The sequence below is a fragment of the Ammospiza caudacuta genome, chromosome 10 (assembly GCF_027887145.1).
Source record: "Ammospiza caudacuta isolate bAmmCau1 chromosome 10, bAmmCau1.pri, whole genome shotgun sequence".
Lineage (NCBI taxonomy): Eukaryota > Metazoa > Chordata > Aves > Passeriformes > Passerellidae > Ammospiza > Ammospiza caudacuta.
In genome coordinates, this window is record NC_080602.1 from 7,503,856 (window position 1) to 7,523,631 (window position 19,776).

Consider the following 19,776-nt stretch of genomic DNA (forward strand, 5'->3'; position numbering starts at 1 on the left):
CTTTGGAACACACTAACTTTTAAATACAATGAAAAGGAACAAAATGATCAAAGCAAAAGAAAAGTGTTTCTTAGTAAGGATTCAGCTGAGCTGGGGATGTCTCCCTCCCTGAGAGCCAAGGGCACACACACACCCTCTGAGAAAATGGCAATCTTTGTATCCCCTTTGTACCCGGCTGGGGCGGTCCCTGTGCCCTTTGCCATTGGATGGGTACTCAGGAGCTTCCATTCTCTACTGAGCACCAACTTTTCTGTCCGCTCCCTGCTCGTCCTCCTTCCTTTTGGTCAGGTCTTCAACCCTGTCCCTCTATTTGTGACACTCAACAAACCAACCTGAACAAATGCAAACCACAAATAACACACAGAGCCAACAAATTCCATTCTTTTGCTTAATAACCTTTTGGCTTCAGCCAAATGTCACCTCATCTCTCACACCTGCTCTGGTCCTGTGCTCTTCTTACTGAAGTCTAAGTTCTAGAGCAAAAAAGATATTTGCAGTTGTGTGGGCCTCGGTTTCCCTGTCTCAGAGTAAAAGACATCCCAAATCCTTTCCCATGGAGTCTCCTGTAAATTCATGGGTTTTACTTACTCCATGAGTGCTCAGTCAGTGCCCCAGAGCTCTGTGACCGCATGGGCACAGGGCTGTGTTTTAGGAACGTGCTGCCTGGCATTCTGGAGAAAGAAACCTGGAGAAATCCATGCCAAAAGAGCAGCTTGGCTTGAGCCTGCTCTGTGTGGCCCAGCAGCTGTGGATGAGCTCAGAGCAGAGGTGGGTGAGCCACTGTTTGCCCAGTGTGGGCTGGGCAGACGTGCTCCCTCAGAGTCTGTACTTCACTGGGGATCAGTGGAAGATTCTCCTGCATGAACCTTCCTCACAGCAGCTGAAGCTCTCCCTGCTCTCTCTCCTCTCCAGCTGCCGTCAGCTGCCCCGAAACAGAGCTGGTTTGGGGTTTCCCCACCAGAGCTGGTATTTCAGAACTTCGTCGCTCGGCAGGTGTCGGAAATGGTGCTGTCTCTCATGAATAAGGACAAGGTAAGTGCTGGCACGCAGAGCTTTAACGCTGTGCTGGAAGAGGAGAGTGCTCTCATTCCCTCAGTGTACAGCAAAGCAAGTTATCTGCTGCAGCACATGCAGAAGAAAATGTCTCAGCACCTTCTTCTGCAAGATGGTGGAAATCTTCCTGTGCTGGGAATTGTCCCCAGATTTTGGCCAGGCGTTGATGGTGTCTATCCCAAAGGAGTTTCCTTCTCTTGAAAGCTCTGGATTGACAGGAATGTTGAGGGCTGTACAGTTCTTACCTGCTCTCATGCTTTGCCTTGGGTCTATAGCACATCCTGTGTGTCCTTGGTTAATCTTGGCTCCTGGTAGGAATCTCTGCCTCTCTCAGCCAGTTTGGCTCCCTTTGTGCAGCTCACAGGCAAAGCTCCGGGGCTGAGCCTTCTGCACTTTATGCTGGAATCACTTCTCATTAATGGCATTGGCCCTGCAGGAACCGTGTTCTGCAAGAGCCCTGCAATCAGAGTGATGGAGCAGAAGCAGTGAGAGGCCTTCAGGTTCCACTTGAGGCTCCTGCTCAGCTTCATCCAGCTCTGCTCAACTTTTCCAGAAGCAACACGGTGCTCTGCTTTCCCTTTGCAGAAGCACAGCACATCCAAAGCCATGTGCTCCTGGAGGTTTCCACCTTCACCTGAAGAAATTGGCATTGTTTTGCAGTTTCCCAAGAGAGCTGAGAGGGAAAAAGTTTAAAAATGTCAATTGTGTTCCACTGTAAAGAGGAAAACTTGAGACCATTTGAATTTCAGTCAGGGAAACATTTTCTCAAGTGAGGCTTGTGCCAAGAGTGGGCTGGTGGGAGGAGACAGGAGGGAGTCCAAATCATCTGGTTTAGACTTTTGGAGAGCATTTTGGTGCTCAGGGGTTGATGATATCTTTGTGCTAGAAAATGCATGTGTGCTGTGCATGTGTACCCCAGAGGGCCGAACCTGGCCTGCTGGCTGCAGGCAGGAATGCCCAGCAGCCCAGCTTGCCTGCACAGGCAGCAGGAAGCCCTGGAGAGCCAAGATTGGCTTTTCATACTGGAACCACACTGTCAGACAGTGCTGGCCCTGTTTCTCCAGGCAGAAAATGCCTCTGAAGCCCCATGGTCAATAGACACCGCCTGTCTGTGTTTCTGTCACTTTTGGCAAGCTGGTTGCTCTCATGGTTTTATGATTCTTGCTTGCTGCTTTGCTGCCCATTTAAATTCTCTTTGCCATCTCCTTGTTTTAGGGATTGTCTTGCTGTGTTCATTCCTTCTTTTGCTTTTCAGGTTTGCTTTTATTCCCAGTAAGACCACAGTGTTTGGTCTCCTGTCTTGCTGCTCTGCCTGCCTGACTGTATCCCCAGAAGTTCCCTACCCAAACCTGATCTGCTGGAAGGGAATTTCTTCCTTCCCCCACAGAAATGGGCTGGTTTGCTTTTAGGTAGCACATTCCCCCTCTGGAACATGACCACTTCATGGCTGTGTGCAGGCAGAAGCCAGCAGGTTTTTTGGCCTTGTTGAACATGCAGGTGACTTGGTTCAGGTGCTGTGTCTCCATCCTGCTGGTGCTGACCTGCTCGGCCCTTCCTTCCCAGCAGGCGCTGCCCTACTGGCCCTGGCCAAAATGCTGGAGCCAGAGAGAAGGGATTCAAGTTCAGCCTTGTGAATGATGTGCCTGTGCCTGCTCAGCTGGAAGTGCTTTGGAAAAGGGGCAGGGGAGGGATGTTAGCAGGGCATGGACAGGTCTCCCCTCGTCCTGTTTCCACAAGTGGCAAAATCATAATTTCATGTCTTTGCTGCAGTTTCTTCACGTGGTGAAGGTCTCCATGGAGAGCTCACCTTACTTCCAGCTGGTGAGCTCCAGCGATGCGTACCGTGCCGTGCCGCCGGGCGCCTCTGCCCCTGTGCGCATCCGCTTCACCCCCAGCAAGAACAAGGTGAGGCTGGAGGAGCCAAAGCACACAATGATCTCCACAGCCATTGTTTTCCCTGCACTCTGGCTCCAGCCCATTGCATGCTGTGAGCTGGGCTCCAGGCGTGGGCAGGCAGCCTGCAGCCAGTCACACCTTGGCACTGCTGGCAGGCACTGCAGCCAGGCCTGACAGGCTCTGCTTGCCCTCCCTGCACACTGCTGAGCATTGCCAAGGGAAGATGCACGGGAAACAGGATGAAAATGACAGAGGGCTCTTGATAGATGTTGGGCCATCTCTAGGTCCAGTGGAATGGGTTTCATTCTGATGGAAAACACCAGAGGAACAAAGAGGTCAGAGAGCTTTCCTCCTTCCTGGACTGCCAACAGCTTCCCTGCCTGCCCCTGGGCTGGAGCACAGCCGGTGCTTTTTCACCCCCTCTGTTGTGCAGCCTGTCAGCTGTGCTGTCCCAGAGCACAAGTGAGCATGGCACAGCTGCAGGGCCAGGGCAGAGGATGTGCTGTGCCCGTGAGCCCGGCCTGGCACAGGCACACTGGGCCCTGGGTGCCCTTGGTCAGCAGGAGGTTGCTGAGCTGCAGGGCACTTGGACACCTGCCTGAAGGAGCTGGTGTAGGGCAGGTACAAGCTGCAGGCAGAGCTGTGAGCCCAGAGCCCGTGGCAGTGACACTGCTGGGGCTCTGTCTTCATGCCTGTCCCTGTGCTTGCTCTGTCAGCTGGCACCCATTCCGTGCCAAAGGTGCTTTTGCGGGGAGCTTTGAACAGCAGTGCTGAGGCCCTGGCAAGTCTGATCTCAGTGCTGGGTGCAGGCCAGAGGTGCAGGATGTCTTTGGGTGCAGCTGTTTTCTCCTCTTCCTTTTGCTGCTCAGAGTCAGTTGAACACTTTGTCCTATTCTCAGACAGTGGGAACATAGAACTGTAAAGAGCAATGTCCTGTGTTCCCCAGCTCCATGTTGCTTAGAAAGGGGCTTAGGAATTCTTTAACATCATTAAAGTTTAGAGTAAAAATGATGGTGGCCTAGGGCTGTTATCTGTATGACCCAAGTGACACAAGAGCTGAATGCCACTGAGACGGATTTTGCAAAGTGCGCAGGTGCCTTTAAAACGTGACATAGCAGTAGAACTTAGTGTTCATGTGAGGGTGCAATAGGTAAATGGATGCCCTTGAAGGGGTATAGGAAATGGTTTTTCTTCTGCCATGGGGATGGCACTAAATGTCCTGTGCTGAGCCAGTTTCTTTTCCTGCAGGATTATTGCCACGAGCTGGTGTGCCTCACTGCAAGGGAAAGGATCGTTGTGCCAATTCGGGCCATTGGTGCCCGAGCTGTGCTGGACTTCCCTGCCCAGCTGGACTTCTCCAAGTGTCCAGTCAAGGTCAGCACCCAGCAGACTCTGCTGGTGCGCAATGTCGGTGCCCGGGCAGCTCGGTACCAGCTGAGCACGCAGAGGTGAGGCAGCTCATCTGTCCCTGTGCAAAAACCTTTGGGTGAGAGCAGAGTTGGGAAAGAGCTACAGAAGGAACCAAGCACCGGATCTGCTGCCCTGCAGCCTGGCTGGAAGTGAGCAGGATGGAAGGCATCTGCTCTTGCTTTCAGTGGCCTTGGAGCTTTCTGTGTCCCAGATTTCCTGGAGGCTGCTGGAACATGTTGGGAGCTGGCTTGCACCCTGCTGAGCACAAGCAGCTTCAGAAATGCTTCCTCAGCACTGTCAGCCAAAGAGAGCCATTCTCTGGGAGGCCACAGGCACGTGGCTTTGCAGTGATCCTGGAGGGGACCTCTGGAAATCATCTGAGCAAAGACACTGCTCAAAGCAAGAGCAGTGTCTGGGGGTTGCAAGGTGCCATTGGGAGACATGGAACTGTCTTTAGATGCCTTACAAGAAAACAAACATGTCAATGGACCTAGTTATAAAAGCAGAAGAAAACAACCTTTTAAAACCCCCTCCATACCTTATCTTTTCTGCCTGTCAGGTGCAGTAGTGATTCATTGAGAGGATGGATCTAACAGGATGAGAAGTGTCTTAAGGAGCAGCTGACAATTAACAGAGAAAAGCCCAAAATTTAGCTTTCCAGGCCCATCTCTTGACAGCGATTTTAATTTGGTTCTTACAGTGTCAGGGATGTCTCCTTCACAGCTCTTCTAGCTGTGGGCTCAGGGAACAGTTTAGTGGTGTTGGCCGAAATTCAGAGGAGTTAAGTTTAGCTGTGGAGCTTGTGTCTTTGGGTCTTGGGGAGCCAGGTGTGTGTGAGAGATGACTGCTAGAGCAGGGACAGAGGAGTCTGGTGGGTAGAGCCCAGGGATGGAGGCGATGCGGGGGCTGATTTGCACTCAGTTTTTCAGTCCTGACAGCTGAGTCCTGAACTTGGCTGGATCCTCTTCTCCTGATAATTTGAAAAGAAGAAGACACCTTCTTTCTCAGGCAAGCCCTGAAGTCATCCCTGGAATGTTATTCCCATCCTGCCACCTGAAGGCAGGAGCATGTAAGATGGGGCAGGAGTGGGAAGGGAATGGAATGGAAGGCAGTGCTGAAGCCTGGCCAGGGATTCCCCTAACTGGCAGCTTCTCTATTGCGGTGAAATTTCTGGCCAAAGACTAAGAACAGAATGCTGTGCCTTGCCCCCAGCAGGCCCTGATCCCCCCAGCCCCAGCAGAGCTGCAGCAGTGCTGGCATCAGCCCCGGGGCAGATGCAGGAGCACGAGCACTGATCTGGCTCTGGGGCTGCTGGGGCCTTGTCTTTCCTCCCCTCCCTCCAAAGTCTCACGTCCAGCACATGAACATTGCTGGCCCAAGGCTTCTCCATCAGCCAGCAGTGATGTCCTCACCAGTGGCAATGGGAACAGGTCAGCCCATAATTACAGCAAGAGGTCCTGAATGAGCAGAACCTGAAGCGAGTTCATCAGCTGTTACTACTGACATGAACAAAGTTCAGCTTGCCAAATGTTCTCTTTGTTTTTGTGTGTGATGCATTCATCAGCAAAGTCCCCAGAACACATTTGAAGTGACAGATTGACCAGCAACAAAGCACCAAGGCCAGGAACTTTTGTTTCCTCACTGGGGCTGTAGAAGGGCACAAAGCCCAGCAGCTGCTGGGCAGAAGCACATTTCCCCTGAGCTGTCCCTGAGCATCAAAGCACAGAGTCTTGTGTTTGTCAGGCAAGAGCTGTTTACCTGGTGACTAAATCCTGATTGCTCCTGTTAAATCCAAAGTGCACCAACGCATCTGCATCATTATTTCCAACACATTGCACAGAGTTTCTCTGCTGGGCCAAGCAAACAGTTACCAGCCTGCATGACAGCCCAGAGTCCCAGACTGCATTGCTGGCAAACACACAGAAACCTCCGGTTCTGCTTCCTTGATGTGCTCCTGCTCATGGTGCTTCATTTAGCTGGGATTGGACCCTTCAGACTGTAAATGGCATCGTCCTTTTGGGTTTCCATGTCACTGTATTGCTCTAGTCTGCATTTGCACTCTTTCAGAGTTTTGATTACTCCTCTTCTTAGAGCAGCTTTCATTGAAATGCCTTTAAAAGTTGCCCTTTTTAGGCTAAATCACGATGATTTCAAGGTAAAATAAACCAAAGAAGCACACTGCAAATTCAACAGGAACTATTCCTTGGTCTTCAGGGAAAAGTTCCTTCTCCCTGTCTGATTCCTAGGCTGTAATCTCCCAGGACAGGGAGTGCCCTACCATTTGCATCTCTTGAGATGGGATTTGTAGGCAGCAGGAAAAGAGAAATTCCTGAGGCAGTCAGTGTCAAGTTGTGCATGCAAATAGCTCTGAACCCTCTCTGTGCTTTTCACAAACCATTCTCTGATGGGATTGCTGGCAGTGGGAGCCTTGAGGCTCATTGCAGAGAGCTGGATGCAGAGAATGGGGAGCTGAGGCCCTGTTACCCCCAGGGTCTTGTGAGGGCTGGATCTTGTCAGCAGTGGCTCAGTGGCTGTTTGTGATCCTGTCTGTTCTGTCTCTTGTGCTGCCTGTGCTTGGTTTGCTCCCTGCTTGGCCAAGGGAGCTGCAGGGAGCTGCAGTGCAGCAGGAATCTCATGGCCAGGCGTCCCCAGGCCTGACCCCTCTCTCTGTGTTGCAGTCCTTTCTCCGTGGTGCCGGCCACAGGAGCTCTGGGCGCTGGTGACACCGTGCAGGTGACAGTGGCATTTCACCCGCTGGCCAGAGCGGTGCCCATTGCGGCTCCCTGGCCGTGTGCTGCAGCTCAGGTGAGTGCTGGGCCCTGCAGGGCACAGGACAGTTCTGCACATGGCTCCCTGCTGTCCATCCCCTGCATTGCCTCCAGAGGTGCCTCCCCTGTTCAGCCTTACCCCAAAGCAAACTGAGAACTCCTTGGTGTTTAGGGGCTTGAGAAAGGCAAAGATTTTTGACTGCTGTTTTGCTGGGACTTGCTGAGTGGAGGAAGGAGGAACTCTGATTCTCCACTACCATGTGGCTATGCCTGGGTGAAGTTTTATTTGATTCCTGGGCAGTGCTGTAGGTGAGGTCTCCATCAGACTGTCTCCAATGCAATGGATTTCTTGCACACCTCTGTCCCATATGCTGCTTCTCCATTGGCTTGTCACAGGCCCTTTTTCTGTGTGGCCCTTACACATAGATGTAGTTTCTGTCTAACAACATTTTCAGGCCTTTAAGTTCCTTTTTTGTGACAAATCAAAACAATTTTTTCCCTGTCCCCATTTCCCAGGCTGTTGAAGCTGTTGCAAACCTCTCACATCTATCTCCCATTTGATTTCTAGACTGAGGGATCCCATTCAGTCTTAATGTAGAAACTGCTCTGTACTCACTGATCTTTCCTTTGTCCCTTTCTTCTTTGATTTGCAATGCTCCAGCTTGGTTTTTCAGATCAGAACAGTATAAAATATTTAAAGACTGATGTGGCTGTGGGTTTGGACAAGGAGATGATTTTCACGGTGCTCATTCTGTAGTGGTTTGTCACATTGCAGAGCCAGGCTGGTTGTGTTTCCTCACCTGTGTCCCCTCCTGCTGTGGGCTGTCACTTCACTTGTTCCTCTGGGCCTCCTTTTGCTGCCCAGCTGCCCCCAGGCATATTTGCTGGTCAGCAAGAAGGGATCCAAGGGATCAGGAGTCTCCTGGGATGCCCAGGGAGAGCCTGGGCAAGGCAGGACTGAGCAGGGCTCCTCAGCCCTGTCACCTGAAGGACTTGGATGCAGAAATCCTGGTGATCTGAGTGGGTCACCGGAGCACATGGACCAATCTCCCTGTCCATCCTGTCCCCTTGGGGCCAAATCTCTACAAACACCCTCAGAAATAAGGTGTTTTAGGAGGTGCCCAGGACATCCTCACGCTGTACACACAGAGCTGAAGGATGTGATCAATGGGGTGGTCCACAGAAGTGCTCCTTCAGCGCAAAACTGGGACACTTTCTTCTGTGCCCTGTGCTTTGCTCTGTCCCTTGTGCTTCCATCAGCCAGTGAGCTGAGCAAAGACTCCCCTTTGCTTTGTTCCAGGTGAAGAAAGAATCCACACAAAGCTCCAGGGAGAAGCTGTAGATGTCAACATTGGGCTGAGCCCAAATTCCGTGGAGCTTGACAAGACTTTCACCAGCATGTCAAGCCACAGAACCCTGTTCATTGAAAACAGGAGTAACATCACAGCCCACTTCCAGTGGAAGGCTTTTGCTACTGAGGAAGAAGAGAATGAAGCGAAGAGGAGGTTGGTTTGAAAGATGCATTTCAGTGAGATACAGGCCCAAGACTGAAACTAACGTGTGGCCTCAGGGGATGTTGGTGCTTTTGAATGGTTTAGGCCAAGTGAACCATGCCCGGCACTGGGGTGTGTGTCCCTGGGCTTCAGGAGCTCAGCACTCAGCATTCCAGGTCATTTATACTCCAACCAGGGATGGCATTTTGGGAAGGAAAGGTTGATTGGGATGACTGGATTTCCTCAGGTTCTAATTGGGCTCTTGTCTCTCTTCTCTTCTTTCTACATGACCTGGCAACATCCTTAAGCATTTCCTGAGTTGCCAGTCCCTCTTTCCAAAGGTGATACAGCCTCTTTTTTCCCTTTAGTTCCTTCAAAATCTCCTTGCCCATGCGGGCTGGTAGTGTGTCCCTGTGCTGCTGTCAGAGAGGTTTTGTGCTCTCAGAGCAGAGAGGATTTTTTGTGAGAGAAGATAGTGCAGGATCCTTTCCCTCTCAGGACATTCTAGTGCCATGCACTGGGATGGGATCCAAAAAGCTCTGGCTCATGGAAAGGTCTCTCCAGGAGTTTGCTGTCTCCCTCCCGCACAACAAAGTTCCTTCCCCTCTCAGAGCCTCTGTTTTCATGCATATTGCATATGAAAACTTGAATGTCCCTGAAGGGATTCGGTGCCTGAATTCATCAATTTCCTGTGGAAGTGCTCTGGGATGCTCTTGTGAAAGGCAGAGTAGGGAACGGGGCAGGTCCAAACTGGAAGAAACAAAGAGTGATGCTGGTAACACGTAGCTGCAAGCCAGCTTTGTCTCCCCTTGCCAGGGAAATGCTGCAGTGGGTGCTCTGTGATCTTTCTGTGCCCCCCCGAGCAGCTCAGTGGGAGGAAAAGCCACTTGAAATGGCTGGTTGATTCTCCCTCAGCTGTGGCAGAGGCTTTGAGGCAGGAGGCTCTCTGGAGGGATGCTGGCTTTGCAAACCTCTGCTGAGCTTGCAAGGATGGAGTGAAACTCCCTGCTGGGCCAGGGAACAGCAAGTTGTCCTCTGATCCCTGTGGGACCCTCGTGGCTTGGGCTCAGCCTTTGCTGGGGAGCTGCTGCTGCTGCTCCTCAAGTGCTTTGCTCTCCTGTGCTCACACTTCTTTCTGCAAATCTGTGGCTCATGAAACCATCTGCTGGCCTTGTCTCTCCCTGGGGCTGCAGGCAGTGCTTGCTGCGGCCGCCCAAAGAGGTGTCTCAGGAAAACTTCCCAGAGGAGAAAGAAACAGAGAAGGTGAAGGGCTTTTGTGGAGATCACAGTGCCCTCCTGAGCAGCATGGACAAGGAGAAGATGGTAAAGGTGCAAGAAGACCCCATGCTGTTCTCTGATGACATTTTTTTCCTTGAGCCAATGGTAAGTGATAGCTGAGAACATTCTCTTCCTCCTCCTCCTCCTCCTCCCACCCACCCTACTCCCTACACCCACCCCTTCCCCGGCTGCGGTCACTGGGCAGATCCTCAGCTGGCTCCATGTGCTGGCAGGGAGGACATGGAGTTTCTGGTGAGGCTGCAGGGCTCGCTGCTGAAAGCATTTGTGCCCTGCAGGCTCCAGGCAGGGCTGGGAGCCTGACAAAGCCCAGCTCTGCTGCCAGGCTCGAGCTCAGGGCACTGCCTGCGTGTCCTTGCAGTGTCCCAGGGAGCAGTTCTTGTAGGCAGGGGCTCCCCTGACACGTGGGGCTCAGCAGAGGCTGTTGGAGCACTGCCAGCTCACACACTGACCTGAAGCTTGCAATTGTTCCCTAGCAAAAGGAGGCCAAATTCAGCCCAAGGTTAATGACAGAAATGCCAATCCCCTCCTGTAACCATGCCTTGCACTATTTCTGAGTGTCCCTTCCAGCGTCATCTGTGAGCCTGGACACCAGGGTGGAAGGTTAAAATGGGCCTTTGGAGTTGTCCTGCACACAGGGACAGAAAACCTTTTCCTTTTCTGGTGGTGCAAGCAAACTGCCACATGCTCCCATCAACCAGAGCCTTGATTCTGAGTACTGGCATTGTGAGAGATGATGAATGCCTGGTGTGTGCACAGTGGAACACCCTTCTCATCTTGGAGTAAACCCTAGAATAATCCCAACCTCTGCTTTCTTTCAGTAGAGGTTAAACTAATATTTTTATTTCCAAGGAAGGGGATCATGTTCTCTTCTTGGTTACAGCTATGGCCCATCTAAGGCCAAGAGCCAGCAGGGCACAGTGGCAGTTGCATCCCACTGTAGCTGACAGCAGCATGATGTGCCCAAGAGCTTGTGTCAGAGCAGCAGGAATATTGTGGAGAGTGGGAGCTGACCAGCTGAGCATTGAGAGCTGTGTTGGGCTGGGTTTGGAGTGTTTCCTTGGCCCCTTGTGTTGTTCACTCATCACTGATGCTCTAAACAAAGGCTTACAGGAGGGTGGTGAAAACAAGAATGTGAAGTTTGCAGACCAATCTTTTGCTGTCCCTTTCTGGTGTAGGAGGGAGAAATCGGGCCGAATTGTTCAGCTGAAATCAAGGTGACCTTCAAACCCCTGGAAGCACTGGAGTATGGAAGTGTGGCTTACTGCAGCATCTCAGGTGCAGCTCCTTTGCCCTGCCTCTCTCCCCCTCAGTGAAGCCCTGGTGCCAGCCTGAGCCCACTGGGCTCCCATGGAAGTGCTGGGAAGGGTCCCTGGTCAGCAGGGCAGTGCTGGCACATCCCCCCTGGCCCTGCAGCTCCCAGGGAGTCTCCCGTGCCAGGCCAGGGCTCAGAATGCTGTGTGTGCCTGACTGATCCCAGAACAGCCCAGGCAGTGCAGGGAGAGGTTTTCATGCCGTGGCTTTGCCAGCATTCCCTCAAAGGCCAGAGAGCTCCAGAGCAGAACAGCTTCAGTGAACAAGGACTCAGCCCCTGCAGGACCCTGGCCTCCAGGATGGCTCCATTTGCCATGGATCCATCATCAGGGAGCAGGAGCTGAGTTAGAAATGGGCTCCCTGAGCCTGGACCACCTCCCAGTGCCCAGACAGCAGCAGAGCAGAGGGGGCTGAGCCCCACTGAGCCCGGGCTGTTGGTAGAGGGAGCAGCCTTGGCCAGCAGCTGCTTCTCTCCCTGTGTGGCAGTTGTCACCTTGCAGCTCTCAGTCTGTGGCAATAGAACACAGTGCTGAGTGTCACAAGGGGAGCACCTGGGCAACAAAGTCCTGTGCTCCTGGGCCAGGGAGTTTGGCAATTGCCAAACCCTGTTGGAGCTTTGTGCCTGCACTGAATGGATTTCAAAGCTCCTATAGGTGCAGGGGAAGGAAACCACAGAATCACAGTATGGTAAGGATGGAATGGACCTTAGAGATCATCTAGTCCCAAGGCCCCTACCATGGGCAGGAACACCTCCCCATAGAGCAGGGAGCTCCAAGCCCCATCCAGCCTGGGTTGGAACACTTGCAGGGCTGGAACCTCCACAACATCCCTGGGGAACCTGCTCCAGTGCCTCACCACCCTCACAGGGAAAATTTCTTCCCGAATATCTCACCTAAATCTCCTTTCTCTCCATTTCTACCCATACCTCCATGGCCTGTCACTACAGGAACCAGAGATGTTTTAAACTCAGCAAACTGGTGGCTCAAATTGGAAAGCAGCCCAGGGAATGGGTTAGAAATTGCAAGTCAGCCTCAGGGGATATGTCCTGAGGGAAGAGAAGGGTCCATATCTTCTCCTGCAGCATCAGGAGCTGGTTGCATCCAGCTCAGAGTTGGGGACTAGCACTGAGGCAGCCTGGAAAATCCAGTGGAGCAGAGGGAATGATTGTACTGCAATGGACATCTCTCCCCAGGCTGTGAGAGCAGGCTGCCCCTGCAGCTCAGAGGGGAAGGCCAAGGACCCTTGGTTGAACTCAGCTCTCATACTCTGAACCTTGGGAACGTTTTCGTCAACACCCCCCATGTCTATGAGGTGAGCAGCAGGGCTTGGGATGGATCCTGATGGCTCCTGAGGCAGCAGCAAGCCTGGTGCAGCTGTGGACTTGCTGCCAACCTGGGAAGCTGTGAGCAGGGAATATTTGATGGACTGCTCAAATCTGGGGGGACACAAAGGTGTGTCAGTTGTTCCTGAAGCCCCAGTCCCTGCCTTTGGGCAGCCTTCCTTAGGGATCAGCTGGGAGGCTTCCTACAAAACAACTCCTTGGCCCATGAAACCAAGCCTGGGTCAAAAAGCTGCATGTTCAGAGGCTTTTGTGGCAGTGCCAGACACAAGGCACCTTTGGACTGGGCTCTGCAGAAGCAGCTGCACCAAAGTGGCTGCCTTTGAGCTTCAGCCCACTGCCAACAGCTGCCAGCCAAGTGTCTTCTGCTTATTGCTGCAATCACAGGAAATCCTTGGGAGTTCTCTCCCTTGCTGACCAGTCCCTCACAGCACTTCAACCTTGGTGCATCTCTGGCTCTAGAAAGAGAAAAGTGTTCCTGGGAATAAAGCAAAGGGTTTTTCTACCTATTTGTCTCCCCCCCAGTAGAGTCAAGCTTGCAAAAACTTCATGAGGCACTGCATCATGGCAGACACTTTCAAAATCTTGGCTGTGGATGGGAAAGACACGCTGAGATTTGTTACAAACGATGGTGCTCTCTGTACGTTTTGACGCTGATGCCTCATTCTCAATGTATTGTTTTCATGGTCTGGGAAAAGGTGAATGAGCAGATGGTGCTGTTGGAGCTGTGCTCACTGGGGCAGCAGCAGCTCTGGGGTGATTCCCTAGGCAGCTGCAATCAGCCCACGTTGCTCTCAGCGCCAGCTCTCAATGCGCTTGGTGCTGCTGGGCAGAGGGGCACTGCTCTGTGTCCATGGGATAAGCCCAGGGTGACTGCAGTTCTGTGGAGTTGCCACTGCTCTGCATGAAAACCCAAAGGCAGAAGTTGTCCTGTTGAATCTTTGGACTTCTGCCATTCAGCAGCACAAAGCATCTTCTGCCTTTTCTGGGTGTTCATTGCATCATTAGACAATAACTCACAAGAAGGGGAGATTCCACACGTATTTCCATTTTGCTCTCTTGCTGCTGCAGGTGAAACTGATGAACCAAGGAGCTATTGATGCTCCCTTCACCTGTCTCCCTTCAGCCACCAACCTGGGCTTGTGTTTCAAGTTTGCCCCCGAGGAGGGCATCATTGCAGCAGGTGGGAGCCAGAGTGTGCAGATCTCCTTCAGTGCCACCGTGCTGGGGAGCTTTGAGGAGGAGTTCCAGTTCAGTGTGGCTGGATCTCCTACGCCTGCCATCCTGACCATCAAGTAAGGACCCTGGGAGCTGGGTGGGCACATCTGTAGCTGTCTCTGGGACATCCCCCACCTGCCTCCTTTTGGGGTGGAGCAGAGGAGAAAGGTGTTTCCTGAGGTCTGAATCTCTGCTCTGCCGCTGGCATTGCTTTGGTGTCAGGCTGCCTCCTGCCCTGTGTGGTGGCTGGGAGCTGGAATGACTCGTCCCTGCAGGGATCTCCCTGTGCCTTGGGCCATGGCAGGCAGTGGGATGGATCAGCTTTGGGCAGCAGCTGCTCTGGGATGTCCCACCTGAACACCCAGCAAGGCCCCCAGGGCTTTGCAGATGGGCCAGCCTGGCTGATTCTGCAGCAGCAGCAGCAGTGTTTGTAAAACCTTGTGTGAATAATCCATGCCAGATGGGCAGCAGCAGCCTCAGCTCACCTCTCATGGCCATGCTGTGGGGCACAAGCTGTGCCCCCAGCTCCTGTGCCCAGAGGGCTCTGGTGCCTCCTTTGCACAGCCAGCAAAGCGCTGATGTGGGAGTCAGGAACTGTGCCAAGGACTTGGGCACCATCCCGTGGGCTGGTGCCATGGCAAGAGACAATCCTGGCCCAGCCACAGGGAGAAGGGCGGATCATAGGGGAGGCAGAGCTCAGTGCTCAGCACCACAGCAGCGTGAGGCCTTGTCCCTGCCAGCCTGAGCCATGTGCTGCAGGATAATGGAGTGGAAGCAGGAGAGCTGATGCTGGCTGCTCTGCAGCTTTGGAGCTGGGCTGCTGCTCTTGGGCAGCACTGGCTCAAGGCAGTGAAGAAATGAAAGCAATCTGCACCTGATGGTACCAATGAGATAAGGGAGATGGGTAAAGAAGAACAAGGAAGTTATTCCTTAGCAAGAGAAAAGTGGTGAGCAGGTCTGCCCATAGTGCAGAAACAAATCTGCTGCCTTTGTTTTTGGAGGAAAAGTGCTGCTTTTTTCATTTGGAAATCAAGAGGGAACCTTTCACCATCAAATAATTGATTCTCCTCTGTCCCTCCCCCAAAATGGCCATGGGGTGTTTGTGCATAAGCAGCTTTCTCCTTGAGCAGGGGCAGGTGTCTCTTGTTGAGATGTGCAGAGCAGAGCCAGGGGCAGTCCTGTGAGTACAATAGAGGACACAGCTGACTGGTTCTTGATTTTGAACCAAAAGGCAGAGTGGGCACTGATTGGCATCAACCATGAAATCAACTGGTGAATGTTGTGCAGCTTCAAGTGCTGATTTCAGTGGATGTTGGTGGCTTTTGGAGTGTGCCTGCTGAGTTCAAGGGAAGGTGAGGTTCTGTGCTAGATTCAGGACAGCCAAGTTTGGTTGTTGAAGCTCTTGCTCTTGGCTGTGCCAGCTGGTGCACTGCTGACAAGCTGGTCCTTTCCTCTAGGATTCATCTGTGCCCTGGGTAGAACTGTTGCTGCCCTTTTCAGAGGATGTTTGGGAATGCCCTGGATTCGTGTCTCAGAACAGTGTCTGTAATGATTGTGTGGGTCAAACTCTCTTGAGAAAGCTCCTCCATGGGAACAGCAGTTGCAGCTCAGAAGGAGCAAAGCAGGGAAGCTGTGGCTGGAAGGGCTGCTTACAGAAGTTAGTGGGGACACCTTGATGTCCATGCCATTGCAGATGGGGAAACTGAGGCACGGAGCCATGTCTGGGTGTGTGTTCAGGGTCCTTCATGGGACCCCCAGCAACCCGGGGGCTTCTCCTGCCTGCCCTGTGCCCAGAGCCCATCAGGGGCTGTTGGCTGCTGCCCCTTGGCTGGAGCTGCCTCCTGTGCCCAGGGCCCTGTGCTGAGCACACGGGGCTGTGTTGGTTGGAAACCCCGGGTGCCCTGAGCCCGGGTTTTGTGCCCCCGAGCCACGACAGCCGGAGCTTTGCAATGCCTTTAACCGAGCCATTGCCTGCTCTGTCCTCGGCCTGCAGGGGCAGCGTCACTGCACCGAGTTTACACTTCGACCTCGCTGAGCTCGACTTCGGGGACATCTCCTTTGGTGAGTGTTCCCTGGGCTGGGACACAGCCTCAGGGATGTGTGCCTTCCAACAGAAAAGCATCCCTCACTCCTGCTCTGCCCCAGCAGCCTCTTCAGGCTGTGAACTGCAGAGCTGCTGCTGCTGCTGCTGCCTCAGGGGGCATTTTGCCATTGTGAGATCCAGTGGAAGCAAGGAATAGAAAGGCAGAATTTTCTGGTGTCTCTGTGCTGCTTTAAAAGACAGATGTCTGCCAAGGAAGGTGGGAATCTTGCTGCAATGGAAAGATGAGCCCCTCCCTCCAAATGATTATCCCTTTGAAATGACAGGGCTCCCAGGCAAAAGTGTGGGAAAAGGAATAACAGTTCTTTGCTAGACTGTCTCAGGAGAGCACAGACAAGAAGGCAAGAACAGACATTTCCCAGTCCTGTTTTTCCCCTTTGGTGGAGTTCTGGTGACAGCAGGAGGAGCTGTGGGCTCTGGCAGGCCAGGGATCCCCCCCAGCCGGTGCGGGAAGGGAAGGGAAGGAGGAAATGCTCCTTTTGCAAAGCCCCAGAGGGCAGGGGGATGCGGGCAGTGCCCAGCAGCAGCAGCAGCAGCAGCGGGGCAGGCAGGCAGGGTCGGTGCCAGCGCTGAGCTGCAGCCAGGGCAGCCCCGGGCCAAGCACAAACCTCCCGCAGCAGCAGCGGCCGAGCTGCGACCCCCGAGCGGGAGGAAGGGAAGCTCCGCTCCCTGCCCAGCCTCAGCTCCCACTGCACAGCCGCCCACGGCATCACGCCACAACTCCCAAGAACCCCCCAGGGAAAAGCCCAGCCCAGGGCCAAAACCCCCCAAAACCCCCCAGAACCCCTGTCCCCCTTCCCAGACCCAGGGCAACGTTCACTGCCAAGCCTAAAGCCAGAACAATGAAGTTCATGAACTTCTGAAGGAAACTCATTGCCTTTCTTGAGCTTCTTCTTCCCCAGCCTGCATCACCACAGAGGCGCTTGTCAAGTTGACTTTGGAAGGAATGAAACACGAAAGGAAAGAGATGGAAATATGGTTCTGAAGCAGGAGATTGATCCTGCTGAATCAATTTTCATTCCTAAGGGCTCTTCGGCTGAAGGCAGCTGTTGTATTTTTGCTTCTTTGTAACTCTTGACTGTTGTCTGCATGTGCTGGCCTCAGTCTCCTTGGAGGTTTTGACATCTGGGTTTGTCCTTTTTGTGCCTCTCTTGCCTCCCTGCTGGAGTCCCTGCTGGAGCTGGCAGTGGTCACTTGGATGGGCACAGAGAAGCTCTGGGCTGCAGCTGCAGTTGTTTTTCCTCCCCATCTGTGTCCCATTGACTCTTGGTGAGCAGGCCTGGGGAGAAGTCTCCTCCCCACAGAGCTGGCCAGCCCAGCCAGATGTGCAGTGCAGAGCAGGCTGTGGCTGCTCTGCGCGCTCTGCAGGACATCCCCACCATGAGTGGCTGTATCTCTGGCTTTGCAGGATGGAAAGCAAATCTCAGAGCCAAAGTGGGGTAAACCCTTGCAGGCAGCACTCTCAGTGAGCAGCACGGCTGTGATGTCCCTGTTTGTGGGCTGAGGTGGGACCTGGTTCCTGATTGCTAATCTCAAAGCAAGGCTCGGCTGTGCCCCCAGCTGAGTGGGCTCTGAGCTGTCACGTGCTCAGTCTGTTTGGCCCAAAGCAAGAGATGCCTTAAGGATCCTGCAGAGAGAAGCTGCATTAGGGTTCTTTGCCTCACGTTCTAGTTGCGGATTCCATCCTCACTTTCTTTTGCTGTAGCTTCTTCTCACTGACAACTCACTCTTTATATGTCTTGAAAAAGGTGGGAGTGTTGGCAGGCTGAGCAGGGAATTGGACAGCTTGAATTCTCAGAGTAAATGCTGGGTCTGGGTGCACACTCATCACTGAGAGAGAACTGGTGCTGGTTTGGGGCAGGTGAGGGAGCTTGGCCCCATCACAAAGAGAGAAGCTTGCAGTGTTCAGCAGGGCTAGGAGTGGACATTTTCAAGGCTGCAGTCTGGAATCTGTGTCAAAGGGAGCTAAGTGATGATTAATTCCTCACGCAGCTTCTGGGTGAGCTGTAGTTCAGATCATAGAGAGCTCCACTCCAATGCCACTTTGATCCTGCCAGGATCTTGCCCCCAGGATCATGGCCTGCTGGGTGCCTGAATGGATATTTGTGTCCTTGCCCAGGCTTTCCCTACACGCAGCGCTGCCGCCTCACCAACAGCTCCGCGGTGCCCCTGACGTTCCAGCTCCGCATGTCGGACGATGGCACGCAGCCGGCTGTGGACAGCGTGGATCAGATCCGCAGGGACACCGACCCGGCCTGGAGCAAGGGAATCCATTTCCATGTGGAGCCCAGGGAGTTCACCATCAATCCCAGCGGAGGCACCATCCTCCCCCAGGGACACCGGGACATCGAGGTACGGCAAGAGCCCAGCCACAGCCGCTGCAGCACCAGGGCTGGAGCTGCACTGCAGGGTGGGAGGGCTTTAGCTCTGGTGCCAGCTTGGAGCATGCTGGCACTGAGATATCTGCACTGCTGGGACGCCTCTGCTGGCTGGCTTACTCGGGATGTTCCTCAAAGAGCACTGTTTGCTTTCCAAAATCATATGCCTGAGTTCACAGACCTTATGGTCAAGGCCTGAAGCCATTCTTGTGTTTTTGAGAGCGATTGATTTGATTGCAATGGGGCAGAGCAAGGATGAGGGCAGAAGGTGGCTGTTAGAGAGATGTCATTGTATCAAGCAGTGAGCTTTTCTTTGTGGTGTCATTTCCCCCCTCCTGGGCAGCAGAATGATTTGTGTTCACTGCAGGAAGCTCCAGTGGAGACAAAAAACTCTGCAGCCATGTGTAGCGGTTCAAATTTATTGTATTGATTCCTTGTTAAGTGGTTTGTTCTGTGGTACCCCGTGTTCTCCCTGAGTTGGTTTACCCCTGGGTTTTAGCCTCCCTCAAAGCTGTCCCTCATGCCATTCCCTGCCCCTTGTTCCAGCTCTTTCCCTGCCTGTCAAACCCAGCCCCTTTTGTTCCCCAACCTTCTTTGCCAATTTAACCTGGAGCCAATCCCTGTCTGCAATGCCCCTTTGGAATTCCCCTATTCCTGGAGGCCCCATTGGCCCAAGTGAGCCATCCTCCCCACCCTCCTACCCAAAGTGGCCCCAGACACTTGATGTAATCCCCTCAGTGCTCCCCTGAGGATTCCCTTTTGGCTTGCTGTTTGTATTCACCCTCTGATTTGTATCTGTACAAAAGCCCTTGCACGGGAGTGTCCAGGGCTCTTTTGGCTTTGACCCTTTTGCTTGGAATAAACCCTTCCTTGTGGAACTTCAAGACAGAGATCCTCCTCCTTTCTCCTCTGCCTGGTCCCGTTGGTGGCTTGTCTCTTGCGGCGTAGAGCAAGAGGCTCTGAGGGTTCTGCCTGTGGTCAATGCCCAGCCTGGGGCAGTTCTGAGGGTTCTGCCTGTGGTCAATGCCCAGCCTGGGGCAGTTCTGAGGGTTCTGCCTCTGGTCAGTGCTCACCCTGGGGCAGTTCTGAGGGTTCTGCCTCTGGTCATTGCCCAGCCCGGGGCAGTTCCCCACTCCTGGCGTGGGGCCGGAGTTCTCAGAGCCAGCCTGGGGTCAGGGTCCAAGGGCAGCCATGAACTGCCCAGCACCTGCTGGGCCACACTTTGCCCTCAGCCTCCTGCTGTAAAGCTGAACTCGTTGTGGTCGAGTCAGATTTCCTCGGCATGGATGTCTTTGTAGTCAGATGAGAAATTGGCCCCTTAATTTGAATGCAGTGTTGCATGGAGCTGTAGTCTAATGTTTTAACGTAGCTGACCTGACATAGGAAGGGGACCAGGACACCAGGTGGTTCATCACAGGTCCAGTTTATTGAAGAAAGCTTCAAACACTTATACAGCAAATAATAAGCTTATGAATATTCTGTAAGCCAAGCAATCTATTGGTTAAACTAT

The 19,776-nt window shown here is 53.2% G+C and overlaps 1 protein-coding gene across 1 annotated transcript in view; it reads left to right on the forward strand.

The window, feature by feature from the left end:
• Nucleotides 1-1,002: 1,002 nt before the first annotated feature.
• The window catches only part of LOC131561698 (hydrocephalus-inducing protein homolog), a 30,590-nt gene continuing 11,816 nt past the window's right edge, over nucleotides 1,003-19,776 (forward strand). Inside the window, exons 1-11 of the mRNA XM_058811070.1 lie at nucleotides 1,003-1,032; nucleotides 2,824-2,958; nucleotides 4,198-4,397; nucleotides 7,038-7,164; nucleotides 7,993-8,014; nucleotides 8,428-8,632; nucleotides 9,814-10,003; nucleotides 11,095-11,194; nucleotides 13,696-13,864; nucleotides 15,781-15,848; nucleotides 18,008-18,240. Coding sequence (XP_058667053.1) covers nucleotides 1,003-1,032; nucleotides 2,824-2,958; nucleotides 4,198-4,397; nucleotides 7,038-7,164; nucleotides 7,993-8,014; nucleotides 8,428-8,632; nucleotides 9,814-10,003; nucleotides 11,095-11,194; nucleotides 13,696-13,864; nucleotides 15,781-15,848; nucleotides 18,008-18,240 — 1,479 coding nt within the window. The remainder of the gene's footprint in view (nucleotides 1,033-2,823; nucleotides 2,959-4,197; nucleotides 4,398-7,037; nucleotides 7,165-7,992; nucleotides 8,015-8,427; nucleotides 8,633-9,813; nucleotides 10,004-11,094; nucleotides 11,195-13,695; nucleotides 13,865-15,780; nucleotides 15,849-18,007; nucleotides 18,241-19,776) is intronic.